The sequence below is a fragment of the Onychostoma macrolepis genome, chromosome 09, assembly GCF_012432095.1.
Source record: "Onychostoma macrolepis isolate SWU-2019 chromosome 09, ASM1243209v1, whole genome shotgun sequence".
Taxonomy (NCBI): domain Eukaryota; kingdom Metazoa; phylum Chordata; class Actinopteri; order Cypriniformes; family Cyprinidae; genus Onychostoma; species Onychostoma macrolepis.
Window position 1 is genome coordinate 10803429 of NC_081163.1, and position 24732 is coordinate 10828160.

At 36.0% G+C, this 24732-nt stretch overlaps 2 protein-coding genes across 2 annotated transcripts in view; one reads left to right on the forward strand and one right to left on the reverse strand.

Annotated features, from left to right (window-relative positions):
* Positions 1-5661, forward strand: part of adcy5 (adenylate cyclase 5) — a 76755-nt gene extending 71094 nt beyond the window's left edge. The window contains exons 16-21 of the mRNA XM_058787073.1: positions 10-30; positions 293-425; positions 1065-1328; positions 2365-2569; positions 2750-2874; positions 3512-5661. Coding sequence (XP_058643056.1) covers positions 10-30; positions 293-425; positions 1065-1328; positions 2365-2569; positions 2750-2874; positions 3512-3640 — 877 coding nt within the window. The 3' untranslated portion in view covers positions 3641-5661. The remainder of the gene's footprint in view (positions 1-9; positions 31-292; positions 426-1064; positions 1329-2364; positions 2570-2749; positions 2875-3511) is intronic.
* Positions 5662-9310: 3649 nt separating this feature from the next.
* On the reverse strand, positions 9311-20243 carry sec22a (SEC22 homolog A, vesicle trafficking protein). The gene is made up of 7 exons (XM_058787082.1): positions 20039-20243; positions 19396-19600; positions 15702-15865; positions 12679-12858; positions 12383-12501; positions 11958-12023; positions 9311-11163 (listed from the first exon to the last, which is right to left on the reverse strand). Exons 2-7 carry the CDS (start codon positions 19575-19577, stop codon positions 10963-10965), a joined length of 912 nt encoding a protein of 303 aa, XP_058643065.1. The 5' UTR covers positions 19578-19600; positions 20039-20243; the 3' UTR covers positions 9311-10962.
* Between the last annotated feature and the right edge of the window lie 4489 nt (positions 20244-24732).

The following is a 24732-nucleotide window of genomic DNA, read 5'->3' on the forward strand; positions in this document are numbered from 1 at the left end:
TCTTCACAGAGAGTGTATTAATGGAACAAGGTAAGATAAAATCAATGAAATCGAGACACTGATCTCAAAGAAATGCCAGTGAGCATGTCCTTTTCATTGCATGACCATAAGGATTGCTGTTACCACAGGAATAAATCAAATGTGTGACCATGTAGCCTGATGTAGTTGTGATGTGATATTAATCATGTTAACAGATTAACATGTACTTGATTTGATTTGAACGCTTTAGATCATCATACTGTTTGCCTTATGGTGTGAAAAGTGTTGACACTCAGTGCTCTGTATGTTGCAGCTGTGCGATAGACACCCGGGTTCCTCTAAAGATCATGACTCCAGTTGTCATCACAGTTTTTGTGCTGGCTCTCTACCTTCATGCACAGCAGGTGGAGTCTACAGCCAGACTAGACTTTCTCTGGAAGTTACAGGTGTGTTTATCTGTGCATGTCTTTGTACTAATGTAGATATTTTGTGAAAACCTGGTAAATATGTTTTGCTGTCCATCAAATCAGTTTGTCAGATACATTTCCCCACTCTTGCTTCTTAAACATTTTGTTGTAGCTTACACCTCTGTTCAAACGTTTGGGGTCAGTAAGAAGTTGTTTATTTATTTATTTTTGAAAAAGTCACATTAAAGACTTATACATAGGTAGAAATCAGCATAACTGTACAAAGCAGCACTAAATCAGCATATTAGAATGATTTATGAAGTATCATCCGACAAGGAATAATAGAGTAATGACTGCTGAAAATTCAGCTTTGAACTATAATTAATATCTATATTCAAATAGATATATAAGTAATTTTAAATAGTAATACTGTAGAATTACACAATATTTCTGTTTTTACTGCTTTTTTGATCAGATAAATGTAGCCTTAGTGTATATAATAGTATAGTATATAATAGTGAATTTATGTAATGTTTATATATATTGCTGTCAGCAGTAAAGCTGCATATTGATCCAGTTTGGCTTTCAGTGTTGCAACAATGCAGCATTTATTAAGTTGTTTTCTCTACCTTTCTGTTATTTGTAGCATCATCCTCTATTTTTTTTTTATATTCACAGGCCACAGAGGAGAAGGAGGAGATGGAAGAACTTCAGGCCTACAACCGTCGGCTTCTCCACAACATCTTGCCCAAAGATGTGGCCGCACACTTTCTGGCGCGCGAGCGGCGGAATGACGAGCTGTATTATCAGTCGTGCGAATGTGTGGCGGTCATGTTTGCCTCTATCAGCAATTTCTCTGAGTTCTATGTGGAACTGGAGGCCAATAATGAAGGTGTGGAGTGCTTGAGACTACTCAACGAGATCATCGCTGACTTTGATGAGGTACAGCGATTTCTGACAAACTGTAGAACTGTTGTGATGCTTTTAAGCTACTTTTAAGTGCGGTACAGTACAACTGGCTAACTTTCTAGCATTTGATTTTTTTAAACCTTATTCATCAATTAACAGTTAAACTCCGCACACCTGACGGCAATAGATAGGTGCGTTGGAGACAAAGACCAGCCAGGTCAAAAACTAAAAAACAAATCCTGCACACTATCTATGCAAAAGGTATCAAAATATTTTGATACCTTTTGCATAGATAGTGTGCGGGATTTGTTTTTTAAACCTTATTTATAAAAGCTGCAGTTGGTGTTGAAAATACTATCAATCAAGTAAATAATAATAAAACAAAAAATAATAAAAACAATCAATTTAAAGTAATTATAAATAAATGTCTTATTCATAAAATATGTATGTATGTGTTTATTAATGTGTTTTTATTTATTACTATCTATTAATAAATAAATGGAAAACTTTTTTTACTTTTTTTAAAAGATTTATACTGTATTTTAGTGCTTGCATTAAAGATTTTTAATTTTCTTTGCAATAGTTAAGCCCCGTTCACACCAAGAATGATATAACTATAAAGATAACGATATTAGCGTCCACACCAGCGAACGATATCGTCTGTTTATTCTAAGCGCACACGCGTCTGTCGCTTTAAATTCTCGAGCTCGTCATAGCAGGATGGATTCTGATTGGTTGTCAGTGTTTGTATCATTCATCAGCTGGAAAAAAATCGTTCTGGAAGTGATTCCAACAATATCGTTTCTCTGTGCCTTTATCGTTATAGTTGTGGTTTGGACTCGGCTATTCTTTAATATTGAGAACGATTTTTAGAACTATATCTGTATCTTTATCGTTATCTTTATAGTTATCGTGCTTGGTGTGAAGCCTTTAGTCTCAATTTAAACCTGTGTGTGTGAAACCTACATCTTCACATCTTTCTAAACTGATTGTATTCTTACAAATGTAGAAGTTTATTACCTTCTCATTTCTAGATGAAAGTCATAACCTCATTTCACTTTTCTTGCAGATCATTAGTGAGGATCAGTTTCGTCAACTAGAAAAGATCAAAACCATTGGCAGCACCTACATGGCCGCGTCTGGGCTTAATGACTCCACTTATGATAAAGCAGGAAGGTCACACATTCGCGCTCTAGCCGACTATGCTATGCGCCTCATGGACCAGATGAAGTACATCAATGAACACTCTTTCAATAACTTCAAAATGAAGATCGGTAAGGATTTGGCTTAGCCGCTCTTAAATTTCCACCAATCAGCTACTTTATCTATATCATTTTAATTTGGTTCATTTTATGAAATAGTCCCTTTACTTTCATAGAATAACCCATATATTTTACTGTTGTAAAATGAAAAGCATGTTGTCATGAGAGCTCATAAATTACCTTGTACCGTAGGTCTCAATATAGGTCCCGTTGTGGCTGGTGTCATAGGGGCTCGTAAACCGCAATATGACATATGGGGGAATACTGTGAATGTAGCCAGCCGTATGGACAGCACTGGGGTACCTGAGAGAATACAGGTGAGATGCATTCTAGATCGCTATGATTGTCCAGATATCCTGTTAGATGTAATGTAGGGTCTAAAAGAGTGAGTCCACATTAAAAATCTGCAAAATCTAAATTAACCCTGGAAATAAATACAGTTTTAAGATGTTGAAAAAGTTTAAACACAGAAGCATAATGTGAAATGATTAAAGGGGTGGTTGACTTTTTTAACTTTAGTGTGTAATGTTGTTTGAGCATAAACAAGTTACGAAGCTGAAAGTTCAATGCAAACGGAGATATCGTCTTTTAAAATTCTGGCAGTTTAATGCCTACAAAAACGACTGATAAGGGACTACAATGAGTTACTTCCCGGGGTCCGTTACGTCAAGAACCCAGATAAACCCCGCCCCCGGGAACACGCAGCGAAGGGGGCGAGGCCAAGCTGCGTTGCTTTAGAGAAGAGGAAGAGAAAACTAGGGGTGCACGTAAAAATCTATTCATATATGAATCACGATTCTGACTTCTAATGATTCTAATGGATTCACAAGTTTCAAAATCATATGTTTTAAAGCAGCGGTTCTTAATACTGTTCCTCAGTAAATCTGTCAATTCTTCTCAAACTCTTCGGTCCTTTATAAATACTCATGTGCTCTTAATTTCTCTTTGTATCAGGTCACAACTGACCTCTACCAGGTTCTCAGCTCCTATAACTACACACTGGAGTGCAGAGGCGTTGTGAAAGTCAAGGGCAAAGGAGAAATGACAACCTACTTCCTAAATGGAGGACCCAACAGCAGTTAACACTCAGCGTCTGATATTCAGAACATTTTTGAGATGATACGAGGACGAGACGCTGTGGGCCGGGCCTGCCAGGCTGTTGAAGGGCATCCTCTTGGACCAATCACAATAGGATTTGTTCGGAAGCAGTCCTCAGCCAGTCTAAGAGTGGCCCCTTTGCACACTGAGACTTCCTATAGGATTAACAGAGGGCTTTGGCCCCTTTATTTAAGGCATGGAACAGCTCGGAGAGAGACGGTTCATCCTCAGAGACCAAAGAAACAAAGGAATCTCAAGGCATACAAAGCAGTTCTCCCGGTCTTATATTTCTTATATTGCCAAGAGAGGACAGATGAACTGCATTCTCTGCACCTGGCTTTGGCGCTCTCAGGTGTGGCTGGACTGCGATCTTACTCCACCCGACTGGTCCTGGTGGCTCCAAAACAAAACTGCATGAAAACACTGAAGCCAATATACCTGTAAAACACATGTTTTATGTGTATATGATTCATCAGTGTATGTAAAGAGTTCTCTTCATATGGTCTTGTTGCGTTCAACACTTGTCTAGGTGATATCACAGTAGATAGAGATATCACAATGAGCTAATGTATGGTAGAAGGCCATAGTGAGCACAGCAGCTCTACAAACCCTTTATGGTTTCCCGAACTTTGCTGCAGCGACTGTGGTTGTTACTGGTAAGGGAGCTAGCGTTGACAGTGTTACCTCTGAACGATCTAGAGTTGAGAATAAAGCCCCGTTCATGCCGCCGATGACTTGAAATGACCCAAAGTCATTAATTTTCAGTGTTGGGATTTGCTCAGGTCCAATTTAGACCAACCTGATGGAGCATGTCAATCTGTCTTCAGTCAGAAACTTTAGTCGAGAATCATTTTGACTAAATTTTGTCCTTGCAGTCAGCCATTTATGTCTCTAATTATGTGCGGGGTCAGCATTTAAAAAACGATGCGTATGACAATTAAATGTATGTGGACCCAAATAGGCAAGCGTTTATTCTTTCGGCAAAGATAAATGGCCGTCCATGTTGACAAAGAGCACATACTGATTCTCGTTCATCTTTAACATGATGCAGAGTGCACTGTTACAACTTAAATTCAAAAATAAAAATTTTTTCCAGAATGTTAATTTTAGCAGTGTAAACTAGTTTATTCTCAATAAGAAATGAGACTGAGCAAGCAAGCAACCAGTGTGGCGGATGGTGACATGCAAGTTGCTGGTGGCATGAACAGGGCATGTGACTGTCTGTTCCAAACATAAATTTAAATGGTCAAACCTACAGACACTTGTATACACTGAAGACACTTTTAAGGACAGAGGAAAACGGTCAAATATGGCTGTTTTTGTATTTTTAACATTTTATATTTTGACTCCAAATGCCAAACTGTCAATGCTATTTTAGATTATATATTTTATATATTAATATATTAGAATGCTGTCTATAAATACACACACACATATATATATATATATACATAATGGAACACTACAATCCTGCACATTTGAACAGGAGGGAGAGCTTTTTAAGTGTAAATTATCAGTCACCCTTTTCTGTCGCTGCATCCATTTGGATAAAATCAGTAGCTAGCCTTGTAACCAAGTAAGCAGAATATGTTTGGCCTTTCTCCAAAAAGGGTTTCTGTATCCTGTCAAGTACACTACAATGTAATTATGAGTAGAAAATGGATTTGCAGGAGGCAAAATGGCAATTGAGTGTTTCAGAACAGCCACAGTCGTTTAAAGCTTGGCAGACACATCTGCAAATATTGATTTTAGCCTTGCGTTTATAGTGCGTGGGACAACGAGTTGGGATCCTCTAGGGATGATTCCGTTATGCCACAAATCTTCACCAGTTTTGCACTGCAGCTCGACCAGCATTTCCTTCTCTCTCTCAGTTCAGTCTGATGGTACGACCCAATGAATGTCCATTTTCTCCAATGAGGCCTTTGTATGTAAGAATTGGAGTGTGTACACAAACTGGGTGCAAGTGATTTTTTTTTTTGTTTTTGTTTTTTTTGCTTTACCTATTTCAGATACAGTCAAGTAGGATTATGCTATAATGTGTTGGAAAATCTGCATTTTCTCAAACATGTGTTATGAAACCGTAAACTATATTTGGTCCTGTTCTAGATTCTCAAAACTTGGACCCAGCTGGGCTTCCAGAGTCATTAGGTCTTTATTTTCCTCAAGAAAATTAGTGCAATTTTCTTGCCAGCAATTTTTAAAATAAAACCTCTGGTTGAATGTTTTTGTATTTAGTGTCATCATGGCATGTGTATGGTCTTTCAATGCTAGATGACGCAGTTGCCATATGAATTCCTAAGTTAAAAGTAAAGTATGTATTTTCTGCGGCACCAAATGTGACCCTGGACCACAAAACCAGTCATAAGTGTCAATTTTTCAAAATTTTTCACCTGAAAGCTGAACAAATAAGCTTTCCATTGATGTATGGTTTGTTAGGATATGACAATATTTGGCCGAGATACAACTATTTGAAATTCTGGAATCTGAGGGTGCAAAAAAAATAAATCTAAATACTGAGAAAATCATCTTTAAAGTTGTCTAAATGCAGTTCTTAGCAATGCATATTACTAATCAAAAATTAAGTTTTGATATATTTACAGTAGGAAATTTACAAAATATCTTAATGGAACATGATCTTCACTTAATATACTAATGATTTTTGGCATAAAAGAAAAATCAATAATTTTGACCCATACAATGTATTTTTGGCTATTGCTACAAATATACCCCAACGACTTGAGACTGATTTTGTGGTCCAGGGTCACAAATGGGATTGGACACACTCCCTTTACGCCATTGGTCAGACGATAATCTAGCCCCGCCCTAAAACCTCGCCATTGGTTGAGCCAGTGTTGCGGCTGGTCGGGATTCTCAAACAGCAAAGTTTTGACAGTTTTACTTTCATCGCGGGATTTAGTTAATGAATGGCTTAGAAGTAGGTATCTCTGCATATTTAACGGGGAGGAGAAAGTATTTAAACATTAAAATTACACACTTCAGCTTTAATTCACTTCCTTGTGTTTGTTATCCAAACGAAAGCACTGAGGTAAGAGATGTCAAGTAAATACCACATATTATGTCCTGCTGAGTACTGACATTTACTATTCCAGTGGAGCTTCATCTTGGGTTTTCTTTGCTTATCTGCCATGTCAAAACTCAATGCTGTTTTATACATACAAATAAAATATTATAATATTAAACTCATTCTGAAATCATGTAGTTATGGTTATTACAGTGCTGGCAAAGCAGCGCTGTTAAGAAATTGCACTCCGCAGTATTTGGCATTTTATTTGGTTTTGTAGATGCTTTTGGTAATATACCTGAAGAAGTTCTCTCAAAAATTGCAATGCTGTCATTTAGTCGCCCTAGTGTCATTCTCAGTCTGTATTATTTGCTTATTTTCTCTGTGGAAATTCAATTGTTAGTTCCATACAATTAAAACGGATGTGGACTGAGGCTGTCTAGCTCAAAAAGTACAAACAGAGCACCATAAAATAGTCAGGCTTGCGTGTATATTGAAGGTGACATTAATGCAAGACAAAATAGTCATTTTTGAGTGGCCATCCATTTTAAGAACTTTATTCAAAATGTAAACTACAGTGGCGTCGTTATAATAATATTCGCATATCGAATTGGGATCGGTCGTATTTCGTACATTTATGTGCATACTGAATTGTGATTGGCCTTTTCCGTATTTATATTTCAGACGATTGTGGACATCTGGAAATCAAGACGATTTTGCCAAAGGTAAAGTGCTGCCTTTCAAATACAGGTATTCCTCCAGGAAATGCAAATCTATGGCATTTTGACTTGACATAAAAAAAAAAAAAGGAATGTTGCATTAAATATCCAGAAGGTGGCAGCAGTGCGCTTTCATTCTGCGCCCCCCTTAATCCTTACCTCCGATGTTACCATGTTTCTGTACAAAAACTTTTACTGCTCTCGTTGTACGGACGTTATTAATTATTGTATACACTTGTCTCTTCAAATTTTTGTTTGATTATTCAAACGTTTAAACTGAGCTGTTTTCAGGGCTTTCATAAAACAAAATGTGTCCAGAAATGAAGCTCAAAACAGAAACCCCACAGAGCGGCTGTTTGGTCACTCAAGCATGTTATAATTCACATAATTTCAGTGCACTCCCCCCACTGGCAAACCTGACCTTTTTTATCTTAAAAATGTGCCTATGAAACACCCTCGTTTGATTGCACTTGAATTTAGTCTCTGCATGCGTCCGATCCGGTCAGTTTGGCTGAGCAAAGCTGTTTTATGAAGCATTAAAGAAAGGCCATTGTGCTGGGCGTGAGAATGGCATTTCATTGACATTAAAAACAGTCTAATGGCCACGTGGTTTGGGTTTGATCCAGCAGTCAAAAGGTTAGAAAGACCTGAGGCGAAGCACAATGTCATAAAAATCAAAGAAAGAAAAACTCAAATAATTTCTCACCCTGATAATGCAGTTCTGGACACCTTGAACCACAAAGGAGGAAAATTACATAGTGATTTTATTTTTATTTTTTTTAACTTTTTTCCCCCCAAACTTTTTGTTGCCGTTTTTTTCCTCCACGATCTTCAATTTATTAGATTTTTCTCTTATTTTTATTTGGGTAACACTTTACAATAAGGTGTCATTTGTTAACATTAGTTAATGTATTAACTAACATGAACAATGCATTTATTACACTATTTATTAATCTTTGTTAATGTTAGTTAATGAAAATACAGTTGTTCATTGTTTATTCATGTTAGTTCACAGTGCATTAACTAATGTTAACAAATGCAACTTGTGATTTTAATAATGCATTAGTAAATGCTGAAATTAACATTAACTAAGATTAATAAATGCTGTAGAAGTATTGTTCATTCTTAGTTCATGTTTACTAATGTTGTTAATTAATGAACCTTATTGTAAAGTGTTACCTTTATTTGTTTTCAAATGTATCAACCCAAACTATGCCTCAAAGAACACTTTAAAAACAAATGGAGAAAAATCTGAAAAAATACAGTAAAAAAATGAATAGACTCAAATGTACTTTTAACTCCCCCTTCACTGTAGTGTGCTATGCAACTATAAAATTAGATCAGCAGTGAACATAAGCTGAAAAAATAACATCAATTTCACAGACGTCAGAAATGTTCAGACTTTTCCCCCTCACTAAGTACAAATAAGCCTAAATGGGCTGCAATTTTCACATACACAAAGCATTCACTGCATCACCTGGAACATTACTTTCATTAGTCACGCTTCTATAAGCCAAATGACTTCTAATAACCATCATCATTATCACTGCAGCTATGCATTTGAGAATAGCAACAAGTTTATAAATTGGGTGAGCCTAACACATTTGACTTCAGTGACTTAGAAGCACATTTTCAAACATTAATACTGTGCACGACAGAGAAACTGTAGTGTCAGCTACACTTTAAAACATTGGTGTAGAAAGAAATTTAACTTTGGAAATTTCTCAATTAATTACAAAGAAACCAGTAACACATCGAATTAAACATTAAATTTTTAAGTAGTAAGACTAAAGAAGTATTTTCTTGTAAAACAAACTCCAATAATATTTATATACATCTTTGTGTGTATCCCTACTTAGGTGGCTTATATTTAATAAATGTGTCAAGTGCAAAAAAAAAAAGCACACACAATCATACAAATCAAGGTTTTTACTGATGATTTCAAGACAGGGCCTTTCGTCTGAGTACAAACAAACTGGCAAGGCAATGCACTACTGCTGGCGAGAGAGAGAGCATTGAGGTACATTGCAATACAAAGACGCAGGTGCTGACACTTGGGGAAAAAGAAATGCATGAATATCTTCTGAGGAATTTTAAAACCCCTTGACACCTTAATATGTCAATCATCCATTCAACCTGTCCTTTGCACAATGAAAACAAACCAGGTGAATAGAAACAAAATAAAACATAATTCATTTATACCACTCAACATGGTCACTGAATAGACCCGTTGACAAAAGGCAGCAAACACTGAGGGGGGGGGAAACAGAGTCTGTCTGTTAGTGTGATTCCATTTCTCTCTTAGCCAACCACATTAATTTACAGGATGCACACCTGCAGGCAGCATAGACACGATTGATAAATAACACATCTGATTATGCTTTCAGGGCAGAGACGTCTGACTAATGACCATAAACACAGTGACGCTCAAATTAGGCATCTATGAAAGCATATGACAAAATAAAATCACCAAAGTCTGCTTTTGCATGAGTGAAAATACAGCAATGTTACATTTAAATTTTTTAATAGGTAGCTATAAAAAGTCTTGCATATGAGTTGGCTTTAACAATCAAAATAGAGAAACCATCATACAATGTGTCAAAAATCTTGAAGGAAAAGTTAACCCAAAAATGAAAAGTTTGAATCATTTCTTTATTCGGTGGTACATGAAAGGAAATGTTTAGATGAATGTATAAGCTGCGATTTACCACAATAAAATGTGAATAATTACAACTGTCAAGCAAGAGTTTGTTAATGAACTACTAAACTAGTGAATAATAACTTACATTTTGGTCTGTTTCTTACACACAGTTAAAGTGCAACAGTGCCTGCCCAATTTTTCCAATAGGTTTTTTCAATTAATTTCATTCATTTTTGCCATATGGATTTTTTTTTTAAAAATCATAATTTAAGAGTTATACGCTATGAACCAAACCAATCAGCTATGCAGTGAATTTAATCATTAAAAAAATTTAATTTGAAAATCAGACAAAAAGACAAAAGTACATGAAGCAAATTGCAATCAAAATGTTGATATGGTATTGAAAATGTTTTGCTGCAAAATATGCATCTTTATATATATATATATATATATATTAAGTAGATGCTTTTATCTGATTTTTAAAAAAAATTTTTTTTAATCTTTTTAATGAAGGAAATCCATGTGAACATTGTTCAAGAAATGATGTAATAATTTTCATTTCTGGGTGAGCTGTCCCTTTAAGCCCTGATGTCAATTAAAACAAAACATAACTCCTCCCTATTGGAAAATATATTAACTGTGCACATCTGATTCATCTGCTAATGCTTCCTTCAATATTTCATGCATGAATCTAACACGGTGCGCTTATGAAGTCTCTGTTATGAACCTTTTGCATCAACAAGAACACCCGTTTCTCGTCTGTGACCTCAACTGGATGTGAAACAGCAGGAAGTGTTTCTTAATATCAAAATATTTTGTAAAACCAGCGTCACAAACCATAGTTCTTTTGTCTTTAGATAGGGTGGGAACTGGTTGGGGTTGCCATGTTGGGCTACGTTACGCAGTCTTAAAAGAGTTCAAGGGGTCAAACGTTGTAGTCAGGTGATTTGCCCTGCGGTTGTCTCAGGTGGATCTGCAGAGTGATGAACGCTCCTACCGTCACGTGAAAGAGGATCTGCCACATGTTACGGAGTTCATACAGATACATGTTACATAGGCAAATCATAGCAAAGGCCAGGAATGACTTGATGTTCCTCCAAACTGAGAAGTAGGCGAACAAGTAACACTATATAGAAACGGAGACAAGAGGAAAACATGTTTAAGCAGGAGGAAGAAAGTTTTAAGAATAGATCTAAAAAAATGCAGTAAGGTTTTTGCGCTGCTCCATTCAAAGGTTTGGGTTTGGTCTTACGCTTACCAAGGCTGCATTTATTTGGTGAAAAATACATTATAAACCGTAATATTGTGAAATATTATTACAATTTAATATAAGTGTTTTCTATTTGAACACATTTTAAAATGTAATTTATTCCTGTGATGCAAAGCTGTTTTTTCAGCAGCCATTACTCTAGTCTTCAGCATCATAGTTAATGTTGAAAACAGTTGTGCTGATTAATACATTTTGAAAACAGTGATACATTTTTACACATGCATCCTTACTGAATAAAAAGTATTTGTTTCCTTCAAAAAAATAAAATCTTACTGGCCCCACACTTTTGAACAGTAGTGTCTATTCTGAAAACAAATCTTAATATATTAATATCAATTTTGCTTCTCAAAGTAAATGTGATAAGGACGTTTAAATATTTTCACAGGGAAAGAAGACAAAAATACTGATTATGAAAATTATTTTTTGTGTGCAGAATAAGGGTTTTGAAAACCCACCGCTAATACTCTACAATACTAGCTGTTTTTGTTGGATGCTAGTAAGGTTTCTTCCAATTTTCCAGATTCCGCTTTTACACAACAGTGAGGTAAAGTGTGATATATTAGCATTGGTTGGTCAGACAGAGACAGAGAGCAGAGGAAATGAAGCCTGGCAGGCCGACAGTAACTCACGGTCTGATTGCCGTCACTTACCTGATACAAACAGGCCGCGGTTCCGAGGAAAAAAGCAATTACGTAATTAAAGTCTTCATCCTCGTTCTGCAGATGAAGCAGAAAAAGAGGAAAGACAGGGTGCTGTGTTAAAGAGTGAACAAATTACAACAGGAAGCCATGTGCTAAAACAGAGGATGAATTACTAGAGCCAGGACTCGAGTGCTCACTTATCAGTGCAATATACAAAGCCAAGCAAAACTGTTCTGTTTATGGAAGAGGAAAATCACATTACACCTAAGTGCAAAGTCTGACAAATTATTCAAGAGTACTGTTACCATCCATTAGTTATGATTTATTATATTACAATGGTACTTACACATTTAAAAGTAATGTTTAGTCCAACGTTTTAATCAATAAAAGAAACAAAGCCCAAAATAAAGTGCCAGCAATACGCTTTAAGTTACCTGCAATACGCTTTCTATTGCGTGGACTCCCCGCAGCAAATTAAGAGCACCGCATAGGACACTTAGGACGCAGGCGACGATACCCGACAGGGTGATGGCCTCCAACATTTGATTAGGAGCTGCAGGAATAAATCAAGCACAAAATCTGTCAGAATAACTAGATTTTAAAATTTGCAGAAAGAAACCTGCAGTGCAAAACTCTCTGGCTGTTCGGAGTACGTATGGTCTTTCAAAATGTTCTGCTTCTTGAGAACAAAAGGCAAGTATACATGTTGTGTTCACAGTGTGTTCCCTACCTATGCCTTTATATTTAGACTGCTTGTGTTGTGAGAAGCCATTGATTGATCCAATGTCCTCCGTGGACAGCTGATAAGGAGGCCGGAGCTTGATCTCAGTCTGCATGTCGGCCAGATTAATCTTGGTGGAGAGGGAACGTGGGCTGTTGTAACGTTGCTTGGTTTTCCGAATGAAGTTATCTGTCAAAACCATAGAAACGGCACAGCAGATGAATGCTTCAAGCACATCATGGTCTATGTTACAAACTGCTTCAGTGCATTTCAAATCACATTTAATGGAAGGTCTTTAGGCTGCATTTATTTTTTTATTTAGATAAATCCCAAAGATTCCTAGTCAAAATGGAGCCTCATAAGTGACTAAATTTAAATGTTTCACTGCAACTCCATTAATGTTTACTCAAACTCGCCATGCAAATAATGCTCTTCAGAAACTCAACTAATGCTTTAGGTTGGCAAAACTGCCCAAGTAAAACTAATTTAAGCAGTATTAATTATTACAAATATTGGTAACACTTTACAATAAGGTTCATTAGTTAATGTATTAACTAACATGAACTAACCATGAGCAATACATTTGTTACTGGATTTACTAATCTTCGCTAACGTTAGTTAATAAAAATACAGATGTTCATTGTTAGTTCATGTTAGTTCACAGTGCATTACCTAATGTTAACAAGATTTTAATAATGTATTAGTAAATGTTGAAATTAACATTAACAAACATTAATAAACGCTGTATAAGTGCAGTTCATTATTAGTTCATGTTAACTAATGTAGTTAACTAATGAACCTTATTGCAAAGTGTTACCCAAATATTTTTCAGTGCTAAATAAAATGACCTGAATTGAATGAGATAAGATAATAAAAACAATGGCAAGAAAATTAATTTCTATTGAGTTGTCCTTATTCTTATTGGCAGAATCTCTATCATTCACTGAACTGCAAGTTATTACTACGTTCAGTGATATCCATCTCTAAATGAATCAAGGCATCATGTAGTTGAAGATTGTTTGAGTTGAAATTGAGTAATAAACGCTATTTCAATAAAAATTAAACCCGTATAGAAATATAGTATACACTATTGTTCAAAAGGTTGGGGTCAGCAAGTTTTTTTTTTTTTTTTTTTTAAAGAAATTAATATAATAAATATAATTTTAAATGAATATAATTAAAAAAGTGATAGTAAAGACGTTTATAATTTTACAAAAGATTTGTTTTTAATTAAATGCTGTTCTTACGAACTTTATATTCATCAAAGTATCCTAACAAAAATATTAAGCAGCACAACTGTTAGCAAAATTGATAATAATAAGAAATGTATTTTGAGCATCAAATCATCACATTGGAATGGCTTCTGAAGGATCATGTGACACTGAAGTAATGGCTGCTGAAAATGCCATTGCAGGAAAAAACTGCATTTTAAAACATTTAAAATATAAAATTGCTATTTTAAATTGTAATAATATTTCACAATATTACTGTTTTTACCGTATTTCTGATTAAATAAAAGCAGCCTTGGTGAACATAAGACTGTTCTTTCAAAAACATTAAAGGGGTGGTTGTTTGCGATTTCACTTTTTTAACGTTAGTTAGTGTGTAATGTTGCTGTCTGAGCATAAACAATATTTGCAAAGTTGCGCCGCTGAAAGTTCAATGCAAACGGAGATATTGTCTTTTAAAATTCTGGCAGTTTAATGCCTAAAAAACGGCTGGTAGGGACTACAACGAGTTACTTCCCGGGGTCCGTTACGTCAAGAACCCAGATAAACCCCGCCCCCAGGAACATGCAGCAAAGGGGGCGAGGCCAAGCTGCGCTGCTTTAGAGAAGAAGAAGAGAAAACTAGGGGTGTGCATAATAATCTATACATATATGAATCACGATTCTGTCTTCTAAGGATTCTAATGGATTCACAAGTTTCAAAATCAATATTCTAAAGCAGCGGTTCTTAATACTATTCAGTGTTTCCCCTATGTTTATGGCTTTGGGGGCTACTACTAAATAATTTTAGTAGTAGTAGTCTATTACGTTCTGCCCGATGTCTTCGAGTGAAACCGAACTTTTATTTTGACAGGTTGCCGTGAATACCTTTACATTTCGGTGTGTATATGATATGAGGATAGTTTTTCTCAAATGAAACGGTCAAATGCTCATGAAGTGACTCTCAGAGCAGTTCTGGAGATGTTGTTCATGTATTTATGTCCTCATTTAGTGAGGCGGCAGACGTTATCGCCGCAAGCGTCACGCGCGCTTCTGTATGAGTAGTGAACAAACCTGCGCGTCTGCGCCATATATTAGCACAGAGACAGGCAGAAATCATATTTAAATAGTCGTTTTGCGGCTTAATATTTACAAATAGGAGTGGGAGTGTGCTCACTTGTGTGTGCGCTTACGTTTGTGTGTGTGTGTGTGTGTGTGCGCGCGAACCGGGGCGATACTCTCTGTATGTAACGTAGAGACAGAAATGACACGCCGTCGTGCAAATAAGATAAATAACATAAGGCTATGTAGTTTGTTTAATAAAGAACCAGGTATAGACCTGTTCTATAGGGAAGGTAACATTGAATGACTTATTTTGTGGTCTGGCGCTATAGAGAAAATAAAATAAAATAAAATTTAATAACAAACAAAAAACTTACCATTAAGAGCCATACTTGTACAGGTACTCTACACTAATATTCTTTTGCGTTTATAGGAGAAGGGACAGAGCGGTGTGAAATAAAGGTAAATTATGTGAATAAATAAACTAAGCATTAACTCATGTTAGACTGCACCCCATAAACACAATCAAGCCTAGAAAAAAAAAATCAGTCAACCACCCCTTTAATACATCCTACTGACCCCAAACTTTTGAATGGTGGTGTAAATGAAAAAATAAAATAAAAATATATATATATATATATATATATATATTGAATTAAATTGTATTAAAAACATATTTTAAAATATAGATCAAAAATATAGTCCCCTTCTGTATAGAGAGATTTCTGTCAGAAACTTGTCCTAACGCCCTCTAGACACTCACCAAACTCAATGAAATAGAAAGGCCTCAAAGCGCTGTTGATCCGCTTGGTGTCATACGTGACAATGAACTCTCTCTGAAGCTCATCCAGGAAGCTGAAGGCCAGAACATTGGGATAGCTTTCTGTGCAAACCATCAAGTACCCGACTCCAAGAGAGCTTGTGAAACTATGGAAAACAAGACATGTAACAGCTTACATCAGGGGTGTCAAACTCATTTTCACTGAGGGCCACTTCAACATTATGGCTGCCATCAAAGGGCCGGCTGTAACTGTAAGACTGTACAAATGTTACTACTCCTTAACGTATTGTTAAATAACTGTCTCTTTATTTTATTATTACTTTTTTAAGTTACAAATATTGCATATGCATTTGAATAGATGTAAAAAAAGAAAGAAAAAAAGTTATTGCTCTGTGTTATTTTAACATAAATCCTTTTAATTTACCAGGTTAAGAAATCAAAATTACTCCATAAATCAAAGTAAATAAAGACAAGTATCATCAAACACAGGTCATTGCATTAACTTTGTTAAAACATTTTTGTTACATTTATGGTACAACAAATAATTATGAGCTGCTAAGAACGTGTGACAGATAAATGAGCCCGGTCTCATGAAAGTGCGTATAGCACGATTTTCTGTTTCTTTTTGGCATGCATTATATACGCATAAACTGACTTTGGCGTGCATATGATACCCACGTGTTTGGCATGCATATGATACGCAATCAATGCTTGTAGTAGAAAAAAAGAAGCGACAGTACTCAACCCCACTCCCCCACCCAAAAATAAATAAATACAAACTAAAGTACTAAAAAAAGTACTTTTTAATTTTTATAATTTGCAAAGAATGTATATAGTGCCAAAATAAATAAATAAATTAATAATTGTTTGCAATTCAATTCAGGTTTATTTGTATGGCACTTTTCATGATACACTGCTGCGAAGCAGCTTCACAGAAAATGAACATCTCTACATTACATTTAGTAGTTTACAGCACTTTTAATAATAAAAAATAAATAAATTGCACAAGTCAATCTGCGATACCAAACATGAACACAGGGGGACGCCAAAAGACCACTAAACGAACTACCTTGACCTGACTGATCCAGAATTACTAAACCACTGACTACTGCGTAATCTAAAACACTTTCAGCCAGCATCCAACTAAACACTCGTGCTTTTAAGCCAAATTGCTTGCTGATTTATTTCTTTATATTTTTTACTGACATCTCTATGCGAGTACTATTATCTTCTCCATCTCTGATGAAATTGGCCGTGTTTTCTCTGCATTAGCACTGTTTTGAACTTACTGTTTGAATGCATTTGCTTACTGGATCCTTAGACTTTCCAGGAGTTTACTGGTTGATCTGATCACAAAAAAAACCTGCTTCTTTTTATTTTCATAATGTATTGTTTTCGTTAAATTTACTGATTCAAATTAGTCATTATTATTTTATTACTCTGCGCTAGGGTGACCATCCTATATATCTATTGCAGGACAGTAGATGTGATTTTGTGGGACAATGCGGGAGATGCGCAAAACAGATACATTTAGACTACTACTCTTATGCTATGTAAATACTGATTTACATTAGTTGGCATATGCGCCAATGTATGTTTCTGCCAGTGGATGCCCACACTCCAGGTTGCATTTATTTAACTCAGGCGAGAAGATAATTTTTGAGTGCATGCATGTAATGTCTGATCGATAGAAATCGTGTCCATTTTCTGTGAGAGCGAATGAATGGGAATCCACCTGGGAGCAGAGAGATTTGCGCTCGCGCATTTGATGCGCTCTCGCATAGGCAATATAATGCGCTCTGGACATTTGTCATTAAACTAACTCGATAAAAACTACCTCAAACGAACTATTAAAATGAGGAGAAAGTCGTGTCTGAAAGCTGCAATCGTTTTTTAAATTCGTTAAATGAATGGAGAATATCGCGTTTTTCCATTTCCATCGGTGTAGCTCGAGTGAGGTCCGCACTTATTTCTTTGAGCCGTCCACACAGTCGTCATCAACCGAAAAACCCCACACCCCTAATCCTAACCATTGAGTATCATATGCACACCAAAGTCAATTTCTGCGTATAAATAGAACGTCAAATAGAAACAGACACTTGTGGTATTGATACACACTTTCATAATATATACGATATAAAGCTGCATAGATTTTTATTTTAAGACAATCATATGCTCTCGCGGGCCACATAAAATGATGTGGCGGGCCGGAATAGGCCCGCGGGCCTTGAGTTTGACATATTACATCATACTTGCAGAGTCAATTTCATTTAAATAATATTTACAGGACATCTGCCACAAATAGGGTGGGAAATGTCTTTCAATGAACATGTAAGGCCAATTCAAAGACCTGAGAACCACACAACCATTGCGTTTAAAATCAGCCTTTACACCTATTCCGGATCAGTACGTTCACAGAGTTCTCTTTGAACACTCTTTGTTTTCCCTTTGAGGACAGTTTAGTGGCTCGCCTCAGGAAATAAACTTTGTCAGTGTGTCTCTTCATGTTAACGTCTGTTTGGAGAGATGAAACAATCCATTCAGTCACTCCAGAGCCTGCTTGTGAAGTTAGCAGTGATGAATAGCAGCCAGGCTATGAAATGGTCACCCCTGGGTCCCTCAGTGTAATGCATCTGAATTAGACCTTGCTGAAGGGGAACTTTAAATTTTACATCAGAACAGTTGGCAGTCAGAGCGGTCCACCCTACTGTGTCATTTGTTTTTGCTGGGGTGTTTTAATTAAAGGAATGGTCACCCAAAAATGAATAATCTGTCATCATTTAGTCATTCTAAAGTCATCCAATTCTGTTTCATAGAACACAAAATGAGATATTCTGAAGAATGTTACAGCTACCATTAGTGCATACAGTGACCACAACCTGTCAAGCTCCAAAACAGATGCATTAGTGGATTATGTTTTTAAATTATTTTTGGAGCTTGACAGCCCACAGTTATTATACTGTATGCTTTCAATGCATGAAAAAATAAGCATGAGGGTGAGAAAATGATGACAGAATGTACATTTTTCAGCCAACTGTTTCTTTAAGTTTATCAATGTGCTTTCACACCAAATTGAATTGTATTCATGCACAATCGCTTCCCTATTTAACATATAATTAGTTCTGATTAAAGGTCATTGCACACATTTTCATCCGAAATTTCCGCACGTTAAAAAATAAATACGACCTCACGTTGTGTCAATCACATTTACACACTGCCTCCGAAACTAAAAAAATTCAGATCAGGATCGATTTTCTGCATTTTCGCATCCGTAGCATGCATTTGATAGTTTTTTTCTAAGGCGAAAAAAACTATACTGGAAGCTTGTGTAACGCTGAGATTTTAGGCAGAAATACATACGCGTGTCTTAGAGTTAATCAGTTCATAAGAGGGGTTGCAAAAAACATGGTTCAAAATGTATTATTTGGTTCATTAGCTCAGTAATTGTTTCAAATAAAAAATATATTTTTTGCAAGGAACATGCATACACCAATGTCATTATCATATAAAAATGAAGTAAAAAAATAAATAAATAAAATCCCTTCAATGCATTTCCAGTGTAATACACTGCAAACACAATTTGTTTAACACTGAACCATGCAATATAACGTATATTTAAAAAAAAAGGGCACTCAGTTTTACACACATCCGCATCACCATTGCAATGATAACTCACTTGATGTTATAAAGGCCAGATCTGAGAGAGCAGCGATCAGGAAACTCATTGAGTTTTTTGGACAGACCCTTGAGATGTTTCTTAGTCTCCTGAAATCCTTTGTCCTGTTCATAGTCTGTGGAGGCTGAGAGTGGTAGACCGTCCCTCACTCTCACCACAGACGCAAACAGCACCATAGACATCTTACAGGCAGCTCAGTGGACACCTGGTACAAAGAGACAAAATCATCATTCAGCGCAGATAATACACACACTCACGCAAGGTTTTCTGCTAACCAATTAGAATATGATATACAAAAGTAAAAACTAAATTAATAGGAAATAAGCACAATAGATAAAATCAATTATTTTTATGCAGGCTCATGAAATCTGGAGCACACTGTGCTAGGCTAATAATAACATTAGCATGTTCGCTGATAGCTTGTCAACAGATCACATCTGCTGATTGTTCTATGAAATGCAAAGGCACATATCTAATTATACAGCCTTATAAGACTTTAACTGAAAGCAAATAATTTAGAATACACATTGCAATTATACACAGTGATGTGGAGCAGATGTCACTGCTAAGTTACCACAGCAAGGCTGTTAGCAGCATGATATTAAACGACTCTTATTGTATGCATTATCACTGTTGTACATACCTACTGACATGATCCGTTTTAAAATATATTAAGACATTACAATCCTTTTTGAGATATTTTGCTAATATACTATCGTGATCGCTGAGCTCTTCCTGCAAGTCTCATAGCAGATGCTTCTGCTCTCGTTCGATACAGCTTCGGCCAGTTTCGTCTGATCTTCGTCGTAGTTCGGCTTAGCTTCGGCTGTGTTCGGTACAGTGTGACGTGGCTGGAGGAAAAACATTATGGGTCACTTTAAAGTGAACATCAGCAAACCAGTCAATGGAAACCATTTATTTGTCTTGGGAAATTGGATGTGACACTAAGATATTATAAAATACTTCTTGAAATACACAGCCTGCATTAACTTAATTACTAAATGTGCTAATTTAAGATGTGATTTATAGCCTATGTGTGCAGGTCTGTCACATTTCTTTCGATTGTCCCCTGATTTTTTCTCTATTTCAACCAAACTTTATTTGTTTTATCAGAACATAGGCTAGGCTACATGTTAAGAATGTAGCATAGGCTACTGTGTGTCGTGTTTATTGGAAAGAAAAAACACAGGCTATGAAATAGTGATGCAGAGGTGCAAAATAGAAGAGTTTCTTAAATAGAGCCAGGGGTTAAATTGGGATTTGTTATGTGTGTGTGTGTGTGTGTGTGTGGTGGTGGTGGTGGTGGGGGGTAGCTCTATCGAGCTTATATATTTACATTTACAATTTAGTAATTTAGCAGACACTTTTATCCAAAGCGACTTACAAATGAGGACAATGGGAAAATATATGTATTATGTGTGTGTGTGTATTTAGTTTTTTTTTGCAAAGATGATTTATTCTAATGCAATATTCTCATCGGTTTTCTATCAGCTGTGAGACAGGCTATAAATCTGCATGTTTTTTATATTTTAACCAAGGGATTTTTTTATTTTATTTTATTTTTTACCTTTATAGAGGGCATTTTCCCACTAATCTCATTAACTTTCATTTCAAATTCTTACATGTGATCTATAAATTCAATTATAATAATGTGATTGTTATTATCTATACGTTATCAAATTAAATAATTTACACTGAAAAATACAACTACATTAAGTGATAAGATTCTTAAAAAAAAATAAAAAATTTAATATACAAACAAGAAATGATGGTGGACATGATACTTTTCAACGAAATTAAAACGCCAGTAGGTGCCAGTAGTGAGCGTTTAATGAGTGAGTCATTGAGTCGTTCATTCAAACGATTCGTTCAAACGGCAGATTCATCAGATGTTTATGCATGAGCTAATGAAACTTTGACTCAACCGATTCGTTCAAAACACTGAATCATTCAGCAATGAATCGGATGGTTGCTTTGAGATGCGCTGTGGTTCCGCCAAAAATGACTTAATATTATTGTATTTGCTCATTGAACTGTTTATAGAACTATTAACTTACTAACTGTATTTTAAATATAAAAACTTCCCATTTTGAATTTTTATCTCAGTATGCCGAGTTTCTTAATGTTGCGCGTTTTGATTTCTCCCGGAGAGGCCGCGTGAACCTCGCCTCAGCAGCGCAACCTTATACTGTCAATAGATGCATTATATACAGTAGCTATATCCACTATTCGCCACTTACTCTAAATGTAATAAAAATCAGAATAATACTTGCGTTTTGGTGTTTACATAGTTATTTTTGGTTAGTGACGTTTTAATCATGTTACTTGTCTGGCGTTAATGAAGCGTTAATGTCGAGCCCCGGCCCAATTTAAACCCTGAATAGAGCTATAATGCAGTTATGATGACGACTCTGAATTCATATTTAAGCTACTATTGAGTTTAAGCTACTACTGAGGGGTTCAGCTTACTGCAAGTGCTAAACTTTACTTTTTTACTTTACAAAATAAAATAATAATAATAATAATAAACCCTTCTCCAATCTATATAATATACTCATGATTCCCCATTTTAAAAGAAAAAACCTTTGTGATGTTTAATGTAATATAAATACATAATTTCATTCAGTCACAAAAAAATAGATGAACTAACTTCAGAACATGATTAAATAAATCACATCACAAATGCTGATGTTTAGATGACGTTCAAAAAAACAAAACAAAAAAACATATCATACACATTTTCAAACTCTGCTTTGAGTTTAAATATGCATTCTTGTTTTTCAAGCTCACAAAATCAGACCTTTTTTTAATGTTTTGTAGTTCTGTCAGTGTCAAACCCATGATCTTTGATGTGAATCATTCAGATTCATTCATCACTCACACTTCTGAATTCAATGTCTTTACAAGGATGAAACCGAGAGCTCTTCAGCCTAAAGTGACCTCCTGGAAACATCCACTTCACAGCATGCATCGAAGATTGATGTTCTCTACATGGACAGCTTGATGAATAGCTGGCAGTCTAAAGCTATGTATTTAGTGCAAGAGTGTCAGGGTGACAAGTGAAGATGTTGTCATTCATACTGACAGGATGTGGAGTGGTAGAGTGGGCTGAAAATACTGCAGCAATATGGAAGAGTAAAAGATCAATCTCAGCGGGTTGGGTACACCGGATATAGACATCACTTTAGGAAAAGCTGCCTCCTGCCAAATGCTCATTCATCCCTAAAGCACCCCTGTAATGACTGATCTGGTAGAAATATCAATTTTATGGATGATTAAAAACAACAGCAGAATTATTATGCATTTCGAAGGATGCTAACTCACAGCCTTTGGGTGTCTTTTTTCATAAAACCCAATTAAAGCTCAAAAGTGTCATTTTCTTATTCTGCTGCTGTTGCAGCCTAGAAAACATATGCTTTTTTGCTTTTACTGCTATATCTGTGAAACAAGGAGAGAATGAGTTTGTATGGATTTCTTGGCAAGTGGTGCACATCATTTTGATTATTGCTTTCAGAGCGAGGGTGGAGAAAAATCGTTATTACTCCAGTAAAGATAATGGGGGTGTATTTATGCCATTGACTTCTGTTACTGAGAGATTTGTCCCAGTGACTTGTATTATTGAATATTTCCACGGGCTATTCATTTTCTCTCCACAAGCTGAAAGTGTTGAACTAACTGATAATTTCAGAATGTGAAACAATATGCTCTACAACAGAAATGTAACCGGAGAGACAATTTACACTGTTGAATATGTAAGGAATAATTGACGACGGGCCGTTGAATTATTAGAAAAATAATGCACACCCGAGGTGGTGATGCGGTCACGACGCGAGCGAGTGGCGTTACACCGGTGTGCATTATTTTCTAATAATTCAACAGACCAATCAATTATTCCGCTTATACTACGGTTGCCACACCTCAAGACATCGATCAGATGATATATTTCAAGGCATTCGTCCGGTATTTCTACTTAAATCGCTATTGTGAGTAGGATTATTTCTTCCGCATTTCATCCAAGGCCTCAATTGCTAATTCCTAAACGTCATTTTAAACCTAGTAAGGGAGGCTTGAGCTGTTAATAACAAATTAATGCAGTTAATACAGTTAATAACTAAGTTATGAGAGAGAGAGAGAGAGATTACCTCTGTGCATCTCTGTTCGGCAGCAATGTCTCTAGTTAGTGAAACTTAGTTCCTTTTGTTCACGAACAGCGCCGTTGTTGTTACCTCGCTTGTGAGAAGTCATGTAGTTTTTAAGTTGTTTACTGATAAAATCGTCAGAGTAGCGTTAACAACATTAGCGCGATGTATGCTAGTGTGTGTCAAACTGTAACTGTTATGTGTGTGCGGTCTGTGAGGGAGAGAGAGCGGGAGAGATAGAGTATGTGCTTTCCGTACATAATAAAGCATAATTTTGTGGCAAAAATATGGACACGATCTGTCGTTTTTATCCTTTTATTTACTATATTTATTTGTTTGGCCAGTGTCCTTGTGGGTTTTGGTTATTTTGCTGTTGTAAAGCCTTTGAAATAACAGAAATCATTTGGCTAAGTGATGGTCATGTAATGCGGTCAAGAGCTGCCTGGAACTACGTTCGCCGTGCGGTTCCCTGAAAATAATTGCACACCTTATAACGTTCCTCAGCCAATCAAGCATTCAACGGCCCGTAGTATAATAACAAAATAATATATCAGGCTTTGGAGTCATAAAAATTGAATTATGTGTAGGATATGAATTACATCTTGTATTGATTAACAGCTCTGGGACCTTTCGTTGTATCATTCTGCTTGAAGAAGATTTTTTACAAACTCTCTCTGTATAGTTTAGCCACACTGTAAAAAAAAAGAAAGAAAAGTTGAGCCAACTTAAAATTTTAAGGCAACCAGCTTCTGCAGATTTTTGAGTTTGCTCAAATTATTTTTGGGGGAGATTCTCAAATTTTTGTTGGCTCAACTTTTCTTCTTTTTTTTTTTTTTACAGTGCAGTAGGTGCCAACAAGTGACTGTGTTTAGGAGTGAGTCATTCATTCAACCAATTCATTTAATCATTCGGGACGAAATAAGTGACTTTATTTATGAATGAGCCTTGAATGATTCACTCAATTCTTTCAAACACTGATTCATTCAGCGCCAGCCCCTGCTGGACCCCAGCGGTCGATTCGCATTGTTTGGAACAATTTTTGTTGATGGAATGAAAATTGACAAAGTAGTTGCAATATTATAACTAACTAAAATGTAAGTTAATCGTAACTTACTTTTGCTCAAACGGAACCAGTCAATTATGAATAATTGTTTGTTTCCACTCAACAGCATAACATTCGTTTCTTGAATCTCGCATG